The sequence below is a fragment of the Pinus tabuliformis genome, chromosome 7 (genome assembly GCF_031772625.1).
Source record: "Pinus tabuliformis cultivar Carrire ecotype Pingquan chromosome 7, CPIR1, whole genome shotgun sequence".
Lineage (NCBI taxonomy): Eukaryota > Viridiplantae > Streptophyta > Pinopsida > Pinales > Pinaceae > Pinus > Pinus tabuliformis.
Window position 1 is genome coordinate 1,915,623,270 of NC_142293.1, and position 18,387 is coordinate 1,915,641,656.

Below are 18,387 nucleotides of genomic sequence, written 5' to 3' on the forward strand. Positions count from 1 at the left end.
TTCAAATGACAAAACCTCCTTTCTATATATAGGAGTCTAAGGAGTCACAATATAATCCAGTCGACCTAACAATAATAATATAAAGCCACAAAAATAACAATAGAGGGATTCTATGGGGCACAGTAATAACAATATGGGGGCAATAGGGGCACAACAATATTAATAAGGGGTATAACTACAATAGTAATGGGGTAATCACTAGTATTATAGGGACCCAACAGAATTTCATAGTTTTCATGGGTTGGCAAGTTTCTATCGCAAGTTTATAAAGAATTTTAGTGGAATTTGTGCACCTATGTTGGATACCATCAAAAAGGCAAGTCAACCTTTTCAGTGGGACGAAGATGTAGAGAAGAGCTTCTAGGTATTAAAGAATAAGATCACTGAGAGGCCAATTTTGAGGTTCCCTGATTTCAACAAACCTTTTCAAGCTCGTTGTGATGCCATTGGTACAGCCATTGGATCCGTACTTAGCCAGGAAGACAAACCAGTAGCCTATTTCCGCGAAAAATTAAATGAAAGCAGGAAAAATTATACGTCTTATGACAAGGAGTTTTATGTCGTTGTCCAAGCCTTGAAGCATTGGAGACATTATCTGTTGGGTAATGAGTTTGTCATGTTTTCTGATAATTCTGCGTTATAGTATGTTATGCAGCAACATAAGCTGAATCACAAATATGCAAAATGGTTGGAATACTTGCAAAGTTTTACATTCGTATTGAAGCATATTAGTGGTCAAGGGAACAAGGTAGCAGATGCACTAAGAAGAAGAGTTTTACTCTTGTAGGAGAGCACAATACAAGTGTTGGGATTTGAACACCCGAAGGAATTGTATTAAAAAGACATAAATTTCAAGGAGGCTTATGAAGCCTACCAGAACCCTTTGTTGAGAAACAATAGTCCATGGCTGGACTATAACTTGCAGGAGGAGCTGTTATTCAAGGGAGGACAGTTGTGTGTTCCAGAACGTTCGATGAGGGAGAACATCATCCGGGAAAAACATAGTGAAGGTCTAGCTGGACATTTCAACATTGATAAGAACTTGGATCAACTCAGTCATTTCTATTACTAGCTAAAGATGCGAAGAGACGTGCAGTAGTATGTGACCAGGTGTAAGATATGTCAATTGGTGAAAGGGCACAGTCAAAACATGGGGTTGTATACACCCTTGCCTATTCCAAACAGACTGTGGGATTTAGTCAGTCTAGACTTCGTCCTGGGTCTGCCCAAAACACAATGGGGTTTTGTTTCCATCATGGTGGTGGTGGACCGATTTTCGAAGATGGCACACTTTATCCCTTGCAGGAAAACTAGTGATGCTACCCAAGTAGCACACTTATTTTTCATTGAAGTCGTCAAACTACACGGCTTACCCAAGTCCATTATTTCTGATAGGGATGTGAAATTCACAGTCATTTTTGGCGCACCTTGTGGAAAACGTTGGACATGAAGTTAAATTGCAGCTCCGCTTATCACCCACAAATTGATGAGCAGATGGAGGTAGTGAATAGAAGCTTAGGAAACCTGCTACGGAGCCTAGTTGGAGAAAATTCACGAATGTGGGATCATGTACTTGCTCAACCGTAATTTGCTTACAAAGATTCACTGAATCGAAGCACAGGAAGTAGTCCTTTTCAGATCTTGAATGGAATGCATGCCCGAGGAGTGCATGAGCTATGAGATTTGGGACAGTTAGAAAGAAGAAGTGTTGACAGGGAAGACATTGCAAGAGCAATTAACAACCTAGATGAGCAGGTGAAGACAAAATTACAGGACAATAGTCAAAGGTACAAATAGAAAGCAGATCTGAAACGACGGGAGGTACAATTTAATGTAGGGGATCAAGTTCTAGCGAATCTGCACAAGGAAAGATTCCCCAAGGGCGAGTACAATAAGTTGAAATTCAAAAAAATTGGACCTTGTAAAATTTTGCGTAAGTTTTTGCAAATGCCTATAGGAATATCTCCCATCATTAATGCAGAGGATTTATTCCCATACACTGCCAATCTGGAAGAGGACAGTTCAACGCAGCCAAAGTGGGACACCCAGGAAAGGAGTAGTTTGTGGATGAGACAAATGCCTTCAGCTCAGCCACTTGAAATCAAAGGAATCCTCAATACACAGGTGGCCAAGCAGACTTGGAGAAAGTACCTACAGTACCTCATCAAGTGGAAGAACCACCCTATTGAGGATAGTTCGTGGCTTGACACAGGACAAATACAATGTGCAGGGTATTCAATTGAGGAGCTCATGGGCGAGAGCCATGAATTTTCATCTACCCCGAGACCCTGATGCAGGAGCATCCAGCTCAGAGAGGTCATGGCTGGGAGTTTGTCTCTTCTAACAGATTGAATTTGCATTAGTTTTCATTTTCATTTAATTTTCTAGGAACGACTGTCTCAGGCCACTGTTAGTGTTTGCTTACGTCCTTTTTATTTTTAGTTTTATTTAAAGTTTACTTTTAGTTTACAAACCAAGAAAAGGCAATTACCTAGAAATAACCAAATGTAACTATTGGCGGTTTGAAAATTGTCGAGTGATCTTTACAAAAAAATAAAAAAGAAATAGCTATTGTAATATTTCGACCATCATAGAATTGAGTAGAGAAGAGCATAGGAATATTTGGACGAACAAAAAAAAACATCTGAATCCATATACATTACAACTCAAGTATTTTTCTGTACGATTCAATCAAATTTACTTTTTTCTCACAACATAATGAAGACAGACAACGAATAGTAACCACAGAAAGAGAGAAGCATCAAAACAAGTTCAGTAAGTTAAAGAAGCGGGCTTACGGAAGAAACCAAAATATCACTAACGAAAGAATGAGCAAACCATCACAGGTACCAATAGAATTCAAATTTCTTTCCATTGCTATTTAATCAAAAAATGAAACCATTGTATATATATATATATTCGTAATGAATATCGACAAGCTTAAGCATACAGTCACCAAGTACAGGTGGCCGAGAATAGAGTTTTCCATAACGGCGCCAGACACAAACCTCAGGTCACCATAGGACCACTATTACCACAAACTTAAATTAAATAGTACAACCATAATTACACAGTGAAATTATAAGCACAGTGAGGCTAGGGTGCAACAAGGCCGAAGCCAAATCTCAACTAAAGACCCATAAAACCCTACGAATAGCAAAAACCCTCAAACAATCAAACAGGAAAAACACCAAGGAGCGACTCTACTCGATTCAGGCATAGGAGATAAGGCGTGAGGATGACGAACGAAGCCCGTCGCTCACCTGCATTGGCGAACAAGCAGGCCATTAGAACCGAAGAACGAAACCACAGTTACAAGAACAAAACAAAACGCAGAGGAAAGGGTTACTAAGAAACTCAGCGAGGGAGAGCCGAGCTCGTGCAAACCAGAAGAGAAGCCACACAATTAAGGTTACGGCCACAGAAGTTCTAGCTGCCCACAAGGAGTAAAGACTATCAGCGACGGAGGAAAACAAGGCAGAAAATACCAACATGGAGAGAGAAATTCCCTTTTGGATGACCGTCGAGTGAGAGTCGAAAGTCGAGACACTTCACAACCGCAACCTGTGTCAAAAACCAAGAAAACAATTAGACTATGAAGTAAGTGCATTGAGGACATTCATATATAACCAAAGCTTGCAACTAGAAACATAACCAGAACTAAGCGAAACTGATAACATAGACCGATACCAAGGGTTCAAGACCCAAAGCCTCAAAAACAAGCATGGAACAGGAAGCATTGAAAACATACGCAGGTGGAAACCCTCACATAGTTGCACGCCCAGGCACAGTGAAACAAAACACACGTAAAGATAACAGAGAAAACCCTCATTTCTCGAAATCGCATACCTCACAAACAGCATAGTGAAACAACAATGGAATGAACAGTTTAGGGTTTCATAGGATAGTAAGAGCGGGAAGGAACGAGGCCCAAGGCTAGGACACACGTCATAGTCACAATTAAACTATAGTACAATACCATAAAGGTCAACCAACCATATCATTGGTATAATTCAATCAACAATTAATTATTAACCCGCGGGTATAAAGGGTTGGTCCCATCATAGAGGAGGTTGGGGAGGCTCTAGAGCTCATACTTGTGCCTAATCTTTGAATTAGTTATACCATGGTAAACCTCCCCCAATGATGAAAGAGGATGTAGTGATTAATAGGGAAGAGAATTTAGAATAAAAAGTTTTGGTTTTCATCAACGATTGAATGTCAAACATCGGAAACATTAAAGGTAGGTAGAATTAATACTTGCACACGATCAATGTTTTTTGGCACATGGAGACTTTGTTGACAAAATTCCTCTTTAAGAAGAATGTAGCCAAACCATTAGAGAAATTTTGAGGCCTAAAAGGGGCCTCCTAAGGGATATTATAAATAATGGTGGAAATAATGAAATAATATTAGATTACCTCAACAAGTTGTGGAGGGGAAAAAAAGGAAAATTCCACTCATATTTTCAACTTATCTCCTTACAATTTGCTCAAATATTTAGTGGGAGCGCTTTTTGGGTCATAAATTTATTTTTTCATCCAAGGAGTACCCATGTTGCATACTTTCCATGGACCCTACTACACGAAAACTGTGAAATACATGAAAAAGCATTATTGCAATCATGTTTTTTCATGTATTTCACATTTTTCATGTAGTAGGGTCGATTATGCAACATGGTTACTCCATGGATGAAAAATTAAACTCTTCACCTAACGTGTGCTCCCTCTAAAAATTGAGTAAAATCGTAGGGAGATAAGTTGATTTTTTATTTTTTATTTTTATTTTCATTTTTATTTTTTATTATTTTTTTTTCACTTCAAAACTGGTGAATCATCCCCCATGGTTGACATCATCATATCGAATCTTATTGGTTCTTATAAAGTTGATTTTTGTTGTACATTTTTTTAGGCCCATTTTTTACCTCAAAATTTCTCTAATGGTGATATCCTTTTGCAACTAGATGAAATTCACAGGGATTGAAAGACATGGATAGCATACTTTCTTGCATCAAAGCCATCCTTGCTTATGGCAAAGAGCCTAGACATCCATATAGTTTTGTTGATCCAGTCCTAATTGAGGTGTCAAATTCCTCATGACCTACCACTTGATGGTTTCTAGTTACACTAAGCATCTATGTGATGTGTTTTATTTCATTATTTCTTTAACCAATTATGAATTTGATTTTTGGACATGTATGGAGCAATCTAGGATAAACTAGTTACATTCTGCAGCTAGATATGCTCTCTTTGGTTAACAGTAGAAGCCATTGGCTTGGAATCAACCGTTATACTATTTTAATTTGTTCATTTTGGAAAAAAAAACCCTCTTATTTTGTGAGTGGTCTAGTTTCTCTTAGGGTGAGCCACGTCAAGAGAAGAATCAACATTACAATAATTAGGTTTATTTTTCAATAGAAGGCAAGTAAACCTACAAAAAAATAATTGTATTTGGAATGAATTAATAGATATATATATATATATATATATATATATATATATATATATATATATATATATATAATCCTCAATAAAAATTTGTAAAATGTATATTAAGAAAACAATCTGTTAAGCTTAGTCAAAATTAAAAAAATATTTGTTCTTGATTAAGCTTAGATATGACTATCCGTTGAAAACATTAAAAAAATATACATTTATGATTTAAATGGTGAGAATGGTGATTATGTTCATCTAGTTCTCCACATCATTAAATCATAACTCTTTTACTCTATATATTGATCATTTCCCTTTTCATCATATATTCTTATTTCACTTTTACTATTTCACTTTTTTCTTGTTTTCTAGCAATATTGACATCTTTACGATGATACGTCGCCTACCAAATATCTTGAGAATTCCCTTGTAGATCTCATTTACTATGTCTCATTTCAAGCCCAACTTCCACTATCATTTGCATCCTTCGATGTTTGGAGAAACATTTTTTATACTTGGGTGGGAATCTTAAGCAAACAAGGGAGAAGGTAACAATAATGTTATCATAGAATCTATGCATTAGGGAATTTTCTCTAAGAGACATGCTAGTAGATATTTTTTCATGGGCTCAAAGAAACTATGGATAATCAATAGTATCAATAAAAAAATATATACTTGGTGATTTTGATCAATAATTTCCCTAAGATTTGTATTTGTATAAATCTCAAAAATATCTAAATTTTCAATATCTTAATAAAATAATCAAGAATGGATGCAATTATTCTATATTTTTGAATTCCTGAAGGCCCATAAAGGAAGTAAGTTTTTTTGTCCCTTTTATTAAAGACTTGAATGTTTTTCTTAAGGGATCTACAACTAACTTACCAAATGTTTTGGGATTAAGTTTAAAGAACACCAACTACAATGGTTGAGAATTCTTCATAGTATGTTTAAGAAATGAATTCAAGATGTAATAATTTTTCCTTTATATGGATACAAAGAATAAATTCTCACCTTTTCAGAGGCTACACAAATTTTTAATTCTACCATCGTACCCAAAGCTTTATGTTATGATTTTTAACCCTATCAAATTCCTAAAAAAAACACAAATATGGTTGCATATATATGGAATTTGATTTCTTTTTAATTTTCATATAACTAAGGGAAAGGACTCTTAAAATTTGAAACCTTGATGATATTTACTAACAAAGTGTGCATATTATTTTTAACACTTGATTGATAACAAAAATATACTACATTTGAAATTACAAAGTATATATTGTGTCTTATCCATTTTTATTAAAATAATATTTTATTTGATTTATGGTTAGTTAATTTTTAACATTTTAAAAGTTATAAGTTTAATAGTTTACTACACATTTTGTTTTACGAAGTGTGCACTTAGTTTAATCTTGTCAATTAAAGTATAATTATTGTTGGAACATTTTATCGTGGAAGGGTTAGATGATTATATACCTTTCAAATTGAAATTTAGAATAACTCTTCAAATTTAATAGCCGATGAGGATTTCATCTATACCATATTTTATTTCTTTTAAGATTTATATGAATCATGTTAGAATTTCTCAATGATTTTATCTTACGAGGTTTTAAACTTAGGTCGTCTACTTAAGGATGAAAAGGAAGGAAGGATGTGAAATTGGACATACATCTCTTTGTAGATGACCCTAAATCACAACTTCAATTCATAAATCAATCTCTCTAAAAACATAAGAGAGAAAACACTAAAAACAACTTCACAATGAAGCTATCACGTTATATACGAAGTTCAAAATCAAATGTAGTGCCCAATCCTTCTAAGGTGAGATGTATGAAGGAATCGTCATCGCTTATGCCATGTAATTTTACAATTGACCTTAGTAAATAATGTGTCTTTCAATTTACAAATAAAGGGGGATTCAAAACTCATTGTGGACTAGGCAAATGGTTATGTGGGTATAGTGGCTCCACATCTTTCTCAAACATTTCATGAACAAGCTAGATTGGTTTTCATGCACCCATATTTTCAAAGAACTTAATACATTGGCCGACATGGTCTCCAAGGAATCTTTTTAAGTCATACCAAAGGTTCTCGAGTGTCAGGAATATGTGAATGAAAAGCTAGTAGGAGATGTAGCCCTTCACCTCTAATCTTGATTATTGTATAAGGATTTTTTAATAGTTATGATAGATATATACTTATGACATAGTTGTTGTACATATTGAGAATTGTTTTGGTTCTTTGTGAAGATTCTCTTGTTTGGATCATGAATGGATCAGATTTATGTTGGTCCTCACGATATATATATATGATAGTTTTATTAAAAATGAATGTTGGGATCTGTCCCAAAATCATTACATTTCTTGAGTGTTACCAATATCCTTGATGGGTTTGAGATTAATCATGGTGGCTCAATCCAAACCCTCAAGTGAGTACCCTATAATACAGATGTTTTGTTCCCTTTCTAGCTAAAGATTTCTAAAATACTACAAGGATCCAAATACATTTACATTCCATTTTTACTTTTTTTTTATTTGATTTTGACTGCCTTCTCCTTTTCCTTGGCTAAGTATTTTTTCCCTTTTCTTCAACTTGAATATATATATATATATATATATATATATATATATATATATATATATATATATATATATATATATATATATATACGAAACATATATGATAGTTTTATTAAAAACGAATGTTGGGATCTGTCCCAAAATCATTACATTTCTTGAGTGTTACCAATATCCTTTACGGGTTTGAGATTAATCATGGTGGCTCAATCCAAACCCTCAAGCGAGTACCCCATAATACAAATGTTTTGTTCCCTTTCTAGCTAAAGATTTCTAAAATACAACAAGGATCCAAATACATTTACATTCCATTTTTACTTCTTTTTTATTTGATTTTGACTGCCTTCTCCTTTTCCTTGGCTAAGTATTTTTTCCCTTTTCTTCAACTTGAATATAACCCATATTTTTTGATAAATCTGAGAGCTCACCCTTAAGTGAGTGAGCATTGTTTTCTTTAGCAATTTTTTAATTTTCCTCATCAACCCAAGAGATTGCTTTGTCATTCTTGTTTCCTAAGAGTTGAATGGAGAAACCATAATTTTCAAGGGTTTGATGAGCCTCTTCTATCTCCGCTTTTGGTGGATCCTCTTTGAAATTCGTTTCTTTCAACTTGTTCTTTTCTTCCTCCAGTGGATCCTCTTTTACGTGCCCTTCTTCCTAACTTTATTTTCCTTTCTCTTTGTCTAGGGTCTCTTCTTCCTTGAATATAATATAATGTTCGAGTTGAGCAAATTCCAACCATTTGGGCCTCTGACTATTTTTTTCGAGCCCCATTTTTATGTAATTTCTTGGGCCAATTCTTGATTACATGTCGTCTTTCATAACATGCTCGACATTTTAATGATACATTTTCAAAATCAAGATTCTGAACCCATAGATAATATGAAGCCATTAGATTTATTTTAGTGGGAAAACCATTATTAAAATCCATCTCCAAGCATATTCGAGCATATGAAGGAAGATGAAAATTCTTTGTATCTGAATGTTGGAAATAAGATTTCCCTATTGCACTCCCAATAGATGTTAATGAAGGGAAATTCCAAAGATGCAGGGGAACGTTTGGAAGCCTTACCAAAACTGGAGTTGAGGAGATTGACATTGTAATTAGATCAAATGAATAAGTTTGGGGTTTCATGAAGAGACCAACACCACGCTAGAAGTAAGGCCTAGATTCCCAAATAATCTTCGTGTCCCTGTGATTATCAAAGACAACAACAACTAAAAACCTCGAGCTAGAGGGTAAATATTCAGATCATTAGAGAATAGAGGTTTCCATGAATCATATATCCACTTATGGAGATCAATCAGTTGTGGCATAAATCCATTAAATATACATACCAAAATTTGATGTAAAAGAAATTCCACACAACTAAAATCCTCTTCCCCCAAGGGAACATTAATGACAAGAGCTTCTTGAACTATTGGAAGAGGAATTTCGGATTTCAATATGGAACTGTAAGGTACCTTGGCTTGAGTTTCATGGGAGAATGATCTTACAGATCCAACCACCATTCCATCAAGAGAGGTTGATATCACTATTGAATCACACGTATTCATGATTTTGTAGGGGTGTTCGAGAGATCTACACAACAGAGGGTTGGCTAGGCTGAAATCCTAGATGTTGTGGGACCCTTTAGAGCATGATTCATTGATAAAAGAAATGGTTTGCATAGTTGGAATTATGCGATCCCTCACAATGTGTATTTTAAGTGATGGAAATATATATATTTTTTTTTTCCTGGGGAAAAATTAATGTATCCTTCAATACTCTAAATGAAGTTTTAATTAAAACATGAATATCCACATTTCCATGATTTGCATTTCTATTATTTCTAGTTCATCTTTTTATTGACTACTCACTTCAACCATTTGGAAAATATTCTAAGAAGATTCCTTTCATTTAAATTTGAAGGCGTATATTTCTTTCTTTAGTGTCTTGGATTCATATTCTTTCTAAGAAAAAGGATGGGTATTGACTCAAAATAATTAAGTTAAAAACTTATTATATTGGATAAATTAATTGTATAATGCTTTGATAGAAATGAGTCATTAAATTTTTTATTCAAATATAAAATCTTTATGGTCAAAGTAGTTAAACATGAGGAAATGACCTTTATTGCCTAGTAATTTTGTTTAGACTTTAAGATGGATCAATCATTTGTTAGTGATTCCTTTGATACTTTAAGATGGATGGATCATTTGTTTTATGAAGAATATAAGAAGAATGCATAAAACTTTTCTTCTAAAAAACATTAACACTTAGAGATAAATTATTAAATATATTAAAAAAATGAATATCAACACAAAAAAACTAAATATAATATTTTTTATAGCATAAAACATACCGCAATTCAAATGATTCAACAATTTAAATTACATAATATGCATCCCCATTGATGATGGAGTCTTCACAATATGTCCTTTAAACTCTCTTTCAAAATGCAAGTATTTATATTATGTTTAATATATTCCAAACTACTTTCTAAAAAGTTGTGTCACGTCACAATATCTATAACTTTTGAAAAAAATTGAAATTAAATTTTTTTGGTTTTGCAAATTAAAGTATTCCATTCCAAAAAGCTAACCAATTATTAGCAACTTTAATTCTTCCTCTAAAGGGTGCATGATAAGGTACCATGATCTTTTTGATATCCATCTTTAACGAGCATGTAATACATGTAGAGGAAAATGTTTCACATTAATGAAAATGAAAAGGCATACATGTAACCCCCTTGATGGGGGTGTTTCTGTAGATGGGCCTTGGGCTTTTGCGTATGTCACTTTTGGCCATTCACGTTCCCATTTAATGTGGGAGTACATGGAGTCTCTCATATGTATGAGTATGTTATTAAATTTTTAGAAGTGGTTTAGAGTGATGGCTTGTAGCGAGAAAGATATTGCGAGAGTTGAGGGTTGTCATTTCGTTTTATGTAGTGTATTGTTTAAGTATTGGTTTGTGGGGTTTTTATGGCATGTTTTTTCGAAGAGTTTTTTCTTGGGAGGGAGGGAGGAATAAGATTATTTTTCAGTGGTATGTGAAGGTGATGTTCTAGGTACATATTTTTCGTTGGTTTGTGGGTTGGAGAGCTCTTTTTTGTGTTTCGACAAATTGGGATTGTAAATTTTAGTCCTCTGTTCTGGATTTATGTCTCTATGAGCTTGTTGTTTTTCGCTCACTCAATTTTTTTGTTGTCTTGTGTGTGTCTTTCTCATCTCTGGATTGTTTACAGTTCTAAAATTAAGAGTTCTTTTTTTTATGCTTGGTGTTGGGTCTAGGGTCTTTTTAGTAGGCTCTATCTGTGTTGCATTGTGGGAGGTTGTGTAGTTGGATCTATCTATATTTTGTCATGGATGGTTGGCTTGGGTGGTATTTTGTGGAGGGTTGTGCTGGCCTCTTGTGGTATTGAGCTTGGGTTAAAGAGTTTTGTTTTAGACCTCTGGTTCTAGTTTTAGTGCGAGTCTGGTGTTGGGAAGGGGTGTTTTATTAGTCAAATGGTGGAGGATATAATGCCTAATGTGGAGTTTGTGTTGACTCCCTTTTGTGTTAGAGGCCTAATTTCCAAGTATAGTCATTTAATTTGGGGCTATTAAAACAACTTCTTGTTTTGGTGTCCTGACTTGTTTGTAGAAGATAGAGTCAAATTTGTTTGTCCTTTTGCAGGTAGGGGAAATCCCTATAAAGATTTTAGTCAACCCCTTCACGACTCCGACATGCCTCCAAAGTAACGTCAAAGAAGAAGAAGGGATGGTGGAAGTGCTTCTCATCCTGGACAGAGGGGCACAAGATTATTTTCCCATGAATCAGTGGCATCTTATTTCAACGTTGTCCCTCATGATGTCCATTTGGAAATAAGAGAATTGGATGTGAAGGTGGGAGAAGAAAGGAATTCGTTGTCTCATTTGAAATTTCTTGAATATTTGTGTGGATGGGTTCTAGATCTGGGACACGCTAGAGGCAGAAAGACACAATTTCTAAACCAGTGGCCCTTCATTGGAAATTGAAGTTACTGTTGGGATTAGTTCTTAGCGACAAACAAGATGAGAAATAGAATCTCTTTGCATCCCTAGAGAATATCAAGTGAATGTTAAGGAGATTGTGTTTCAGTGTGGATGAAATTGCTTCCCACATGAGAAATATTGTTGAAATCCATGTACCCTGCAAATCAAAAGGCAGTGACCATGGTGAATTGCCTGGTCCTAGCATTCATGCTCCAGCTATGGTTTCTTGTCTGACAAGGACTAATGTTAAAGGGTTGTAGTTGGTTGGTTTTAGTCGATTTCCTAGGTGGTAGTTCTCTTGCTCCAATTTTGCCTAGTATGGACATTTCTCCAGAGGGATTACAACAGCGTATGGTGTCTCAACCTAGTGTTTGGTGTTGGTCATGTGTTTTTTGGATTCGTAATGTCTGCCTTTTTTTATGGCTCCAAAATGCACAGTGTCTCTTGCTACGTTAGTTTTGAGTAGGTTTTCGGTGCTAATATTTCAATTTAAGAATGTAATGTCTCTTGGGTTTTTTGTGTTTATCTAGGGGGAAGCTTGTAACCCCAACTACGTAGTGTTTATGCAAATATTACTATGTCAGTAGCTAGTTTTTGGTGGGTCTATGTGAAAGAGGTGGAGTTCTTATGTTGGAATTCCCTTGGCTCACACCAATTTATCCATGTATCTATGTTTCTATGACTAATACAAAGCTTTGAAATTTACAAAAGAAAAGAAGAAAAGAAAGGACCTACATGTAACGAAAAAGGTTTTGAATTAATGAAAATAAAAGTACAATAGAAAGGACCATAATTTAAACTATTGATGACGAGCCTTTCAAAATATTCAAGTTCTTGGATGGTTTAATAAAAAGTAAATAATATTTAACCTAATGGTAAGAGGTCAAATGTAATAGTTTTTTATGGATTGAATGTGAAGAAATGTGGATAAATTTTAATTAATTATATGTGGTAATGAGTTATATTTGGAATAAGTTTGAAAAAATATGATTATTTAACCCATTATATATATAAGTGAGTAATATTTTACATATTTTAACGTAGAATATATGTATTATTAGATATGATAATCATGCATTTGGTTACCAAATGGCATCGATAATAAGTTTTGAAGCCAATATGGTGATATACTTGTTAAGAGTTCAACATGTTACTTGACAGAATTGAAAATGGTTGGGGAAGATAATAATCATTTGTCTCAACCACCCAAACTGTACCCAATTAATAAAAATAAATTATATACCCCAATACGACCATAGAAATTAGATTATATGATGTTTATTAGGTTTATTTTAATGTATACAATTGAAAATAAGAGAATGATCAACTGAAAGTAACTAAGCCACCATAATCCTAATGCCATGTAATCAACTAGATGTATATAGTTTGAAGATAAATTATTAAGGGGAAGACAAATAAACAAATGTAGAAAACAAATTTCCTTGATCCCTAACAAGTATGAAGATGGTTAACATAAGTAAAGCTTTATAGTATGGAAAAAATAAATTCAACAAGATTAAGTCTTAAGTTCAAAACCTATGGGAAGGGTTTAAGGGTGGGAGACAATTGTGGGGGATAAAATTTGTTCGAAGAAGCATACAGGCTTAATCAAGCCTCACACCATCTTGATAACAACATATTGCAGTTGAGAAAATCGATATTCCATATAACATGTGAATGGATCAACCTAAATCTAAGGAAAAGAAGGAGGAGGAGGAAAGATAAATAAAAAATATAAATAATAAGAAAAAGAAATATAAAAGACTGAAACAAAGAAATAAAACTGTGTAATAATATGAAATAACTTTTTGTTAAAATTATTTAAGAGAAGATCCAACATAAAACAAGTAAACATATGAATTGAGGTTTTTGGTTAAATGCATATAAATGCATCATAAAATATAATTGTTTTTCCATAAGATGCTCACATAACGAATCTATATGGTGTGAATATAGGAAATATATGTTTTTTTATTTTAAATATAATGAATGGGTCTAGTTTTTAAGAGCATGTGTTTCCTACTAAGAGGTTACAGGTTCGAATCCAAAGGGGGTGACAGCATCTATGCCTTCATAGACTTTAACAGTCACATCGTTGTGTGGAGGTGGGTCCCTTTATCTCAAGTTCTTAGGAGGAATTTACTATCTTCCCCACCTAGATTCAATTCACGCAAGTGGCACATTGAGTTTATATCGAGTATAATGTTGTAACGGCTTTAAGCCTCGTTGTTAAATGAAATTTGGAGAAATGCATAGAAATGTATAATATAATGTAATTAGTTTTCCATTAAATGAATACTAACATATCTATATGGTGTGATATATGTAAAATGTGCTTGTGATTTTAAATAGCTTGTGTGGACTTAACTGTTAAGAGTATGTGTTTCCTCCTAAGAGGTCACTCGTTCAAATCTCGAGGGGGCTAGAGTATATATTCCTTCATAGACTTTAGTAGCCACATCCTTGTGTGGAGGTGAGTCCATTTATGTCAGACAATTAGGAGGAACATATTATCCTCTCCACCTCGATTAAATTCTTACAAGTGACGTGTGGATTTTATATCAAGTATATTGTTGTAATGACTTTTAAGCCTTGTTGTTAAATGACCTTGAATCCTAAAGAGTAACATACACATGTATATTAACTAGAGAGTAGGGTATTTTATTATATGGAAAATAATAATAATAATAATAATAACAAATATTGTATAGGTTTAGAACCCCTGAATATGATTGTATTATATCTAATATAATTATTTTTGTGTTTTCGATAGCGATTAAGTTTGAGTTGGTCTTAGATGTTTAATAATTCTCATATATTTATTTTTAGAATCAAAGTGTATTGTGGATGTCGATTTAATTTTATGTTATGAGATAAGGTTGTAAATTTGTATTGGATTTAATATTGTTTTTTAAGAATATATGCACTTTATTATGCATTAATGAGTCAACCTAAGGTTTGTAGATGACATTTTTTATTTATATTGTAATGCATGATTGGTAAAGTGATCATCATTTTAATTAGGTTGATAATTGAACAATTGACTAACCTTAACCTTGAATCTATTAAGCATGGAGAAGGATCAAATATTGTAATATGCAATCTTATTTTAGAGTAAAACTTGAAGAAATTTTTGGACCTTGATAGGTTTAATCCATCTCATGGTTTGATAGCTCAAACCTATGCTAAGCATGAAAAGAATTACATGTCTCCCTCATACCCTAAATTAAAACGTTTCTCCCCTTGTCTTGCTTTAAATAGTTATATTGAAATCTATTACTTAACATACATATTGAAATATTTTATTTATGACACTTTTTTTCTTCCTAATATCTTTTGAATTTTACATTTGGGCTCCATATTAAGAATTGGGTAAATTAAACATATCCCTCATACTTTATCTCTCTATATAATGTTAATACAAAGTTGTGTTACTTTCTATGGACATTGAAATATATATATATATATATATATATATATATATGGGGGTTGAGTATGAAATGAAATGAATTACATAACTCGTTCATAGTGGGTTGCAATATCAATATAATTTTAGATGTGATATGTCAATTCCATAGTCAAATAATCACACATATCATTCATTAAAAATTAAAACAAAAGTTAGAAATAAAATTAAAGAAAAAAATGTTTTTGATTACTTTATCTATCTATATGTAAAATCAAAGTAGCAACTTAAATATTTTATTTATGGTTGGCATTAAATCTTTTATGGTCAATATTAAAATATTTTTTTGTTATTAATATTTTTTTTGTTAATGTAAGTATTATTTTATTATATTTAAATATAATGTTATGAGACAACATCACTTTTACACTGAATTGTATAAAAACTCTCATTACAAAAATATAGACATTAAATATCCGTTTAATTATAATTGAGTATAATGAAATATTAGCTATAGTGATAGGGGTTAACTCAATTGTTCAATTCCTTACCATTAAAATACTTTTGATATTGAGAGATCACGGGTTCAATTCTCTCCACACTCTTAGAGTCATGATTGAGCTGATAAAAATGATCGCTTGAAATAAATCTCTTAATACAAATATTTCATGAACATAATGGTTACAAATATATCTCTGAGACCTATGAACCCAAAAAATATTGATTATTAAATAAACCATTATATTCCAACATAAAATAATTCTTATATTTAAAAGTTGTGTTCTATTTAGATTCTTTATTAAAGTTGGATGATAATGAATTTTGTTTTGTGATATAATATATCGGGTATCAATCTCAAAAAGTTAAACTAGACTCATGTCGGATAATACATTTTATCAACCATTTGGAGGAGAATTGGATAATACATTTCGTTAAACATTTGGATGGGAGTTCTAACTTAAGTTGCAAAAAAATACGATGACTATGATAATGATTTGGGCTCCCTCAAATATATTTTTGAGTATAAGATAGCTGCACATATTTGGTATCAATTCGAACAAGTTAAAGTAGATTCATGTTGGCTAATATGTTTTATCAAATATATTTTCGAGTATAATATAGCTGCACGTATTTGGTATCAATTCGAAAAAGTTAAAGTAGCTTCATGTTGGCTAATATGTTTTATCAAATATGGGCAATCGCTTCCCACGGCATCTACTCTCCCAGGTTGGGATATTTAAAACTCATGGAATCTTACAAGCCCACGGCTATTCTCCCCATCTGGAAAGATCTCTGGAAGCTGGATGCAGCCCCTCGCACTCGGCTCTTAATGTGGAACATACTATTCGATAAAATTCCAACAGGTACCAATCTCATGAAGCGATCATTCCATGGTCCGTTCAGATGCCACCTATGCTGTTTAGAAGAGGAAAGCACAGCGCACCTGTTCCTAAATTGTCAGGTTACTAAAGCATTTTGGCAAAACATTACTTCTCATTATCCATCCCTCAAAGTCTGGCAGGGTCAGAATCTTATGGAGGCGTGGAGCGATTGGTGCCGTTTACATACAGGCAAATCCGTCAACATGCCTTTGCTAGTTTGCTGGGCAATATGGATTGCTCGGAACCAGGTTATATTTCAGAATAAGGCGCCTCATTGGCCTGTCATCCTGAGCCACACCATTGCAGATTTCGAATTACTCCCTGCAGCTGTTCCAAAAAATCCTACGCGCACCTACAGGCATATAAATCTGGATAAATCGATACCTTGGGCTTTTTTCGACGGATCTGCCCAAGAATCAAGATGTGGTGGAGGAGCGCTGCTATATCTCAGCGATGATCATTATTATAAAATTCAGATTAATCTTGGTCGAGGCACCAATAATTTTGCTGAATTATGCACAGCAAAGCATATCATTCATTTTGCCATACAGAAACAGTGCAGCCACCTTCAGTTATTCGGGGATTCACAAATTGTATGCAACTGGCTGAACGATACAACACATTGCTATACATTCTCTCTGAGTCACATCCTCCAAGAGACAAAAAGACTGATCACATCATTTGAATCCTTCAAATGCAGCCACATCTACAGGGAACAGAACACTGAGGCGGACCAGCTATCCAAAGAAGCAGCGCAAAATCAAAGGGAAGACTGGCTGATCCAAGAGGTGATTGATGGATCATCCCATCAATACTACCACAGACCATTTCATGATTTTCCTTAGGAATGGGCTTTAGACCCACATATAATCAGTGCACATTTCTTGTAGTTTTCTGATTATTGCTATTTTATGTATAACATCTAAGTAGCTGAATCAGCTTTAGCTGGGCTCTCTGCGTAGAGCCGGAATGTAAGCTGTCATTCATCTTGTTTCCTCTAATTTCAGGCATATACAACCTTAGCTGTTAAATGAGGCATCTTCAAGAAGGGTCAGCGACCCACAATTATGAATGCAAGTGCATTTGCAAAATGTAATTTCTCCATTAATAGAAATTACGACTTTTTCCTTATGGGAAAAAATATATATTTGGGAATTAACCTTTTACCAATTACCTTACTTTAATTCTAAAAAAATAATTATTTTTTCAAAAAACAAATAAAAGAAAATCCCATATACCATATGTAATTATTTAATATTCTCAATACCTCTGGGATACTCATTGTTTTTTCAATCAAGAAAAACCATAATGGTAATTCTCAGATACACCATCCAGCAAAAAATCATTACTCTAGTTGATTTTTTTTTTTTAAATACAAACATAGAAATTATTGGATATAAAAATTTAGACTAATACTTACTGCTTCTCTAGAATTACTAGTGACCCAAAATCATAGTAATTTTTAAATAGAGCATTATTATTATTTAATGTTTATCAAATACAATATCTTAATTCTTAATTTTTAATCGACTATTTTAATGAGGTCACACTTTTGTTAGAAAAATAGTTGAAATTCCAGTATGATTTTGGTG

The 18,387-nt window shown here is 33.5% G+C and overlaps 1 protein-coding gene across 1 annotated transcript; it reads left to right on the forward strand.

Annotated features, from left to right (window-relative positions):
• The first annotated feature begins 16,590 nt into the window (after positions 1–16,590).
• On the forward strand, positions 16,591–17,640 carry LOC149256167 (uncharacterized). Its single transcript, XM_089455254.1, has one exon. It carries the CDS (start codon positions 16,591–16,593, stop codon positions 17,638–17,640), a length of 1,050 nt encoding a protein of 349 aa, XP_089311380.1.
• Positions 17,641–18,387: the final 747 nt, after the last annotated feature.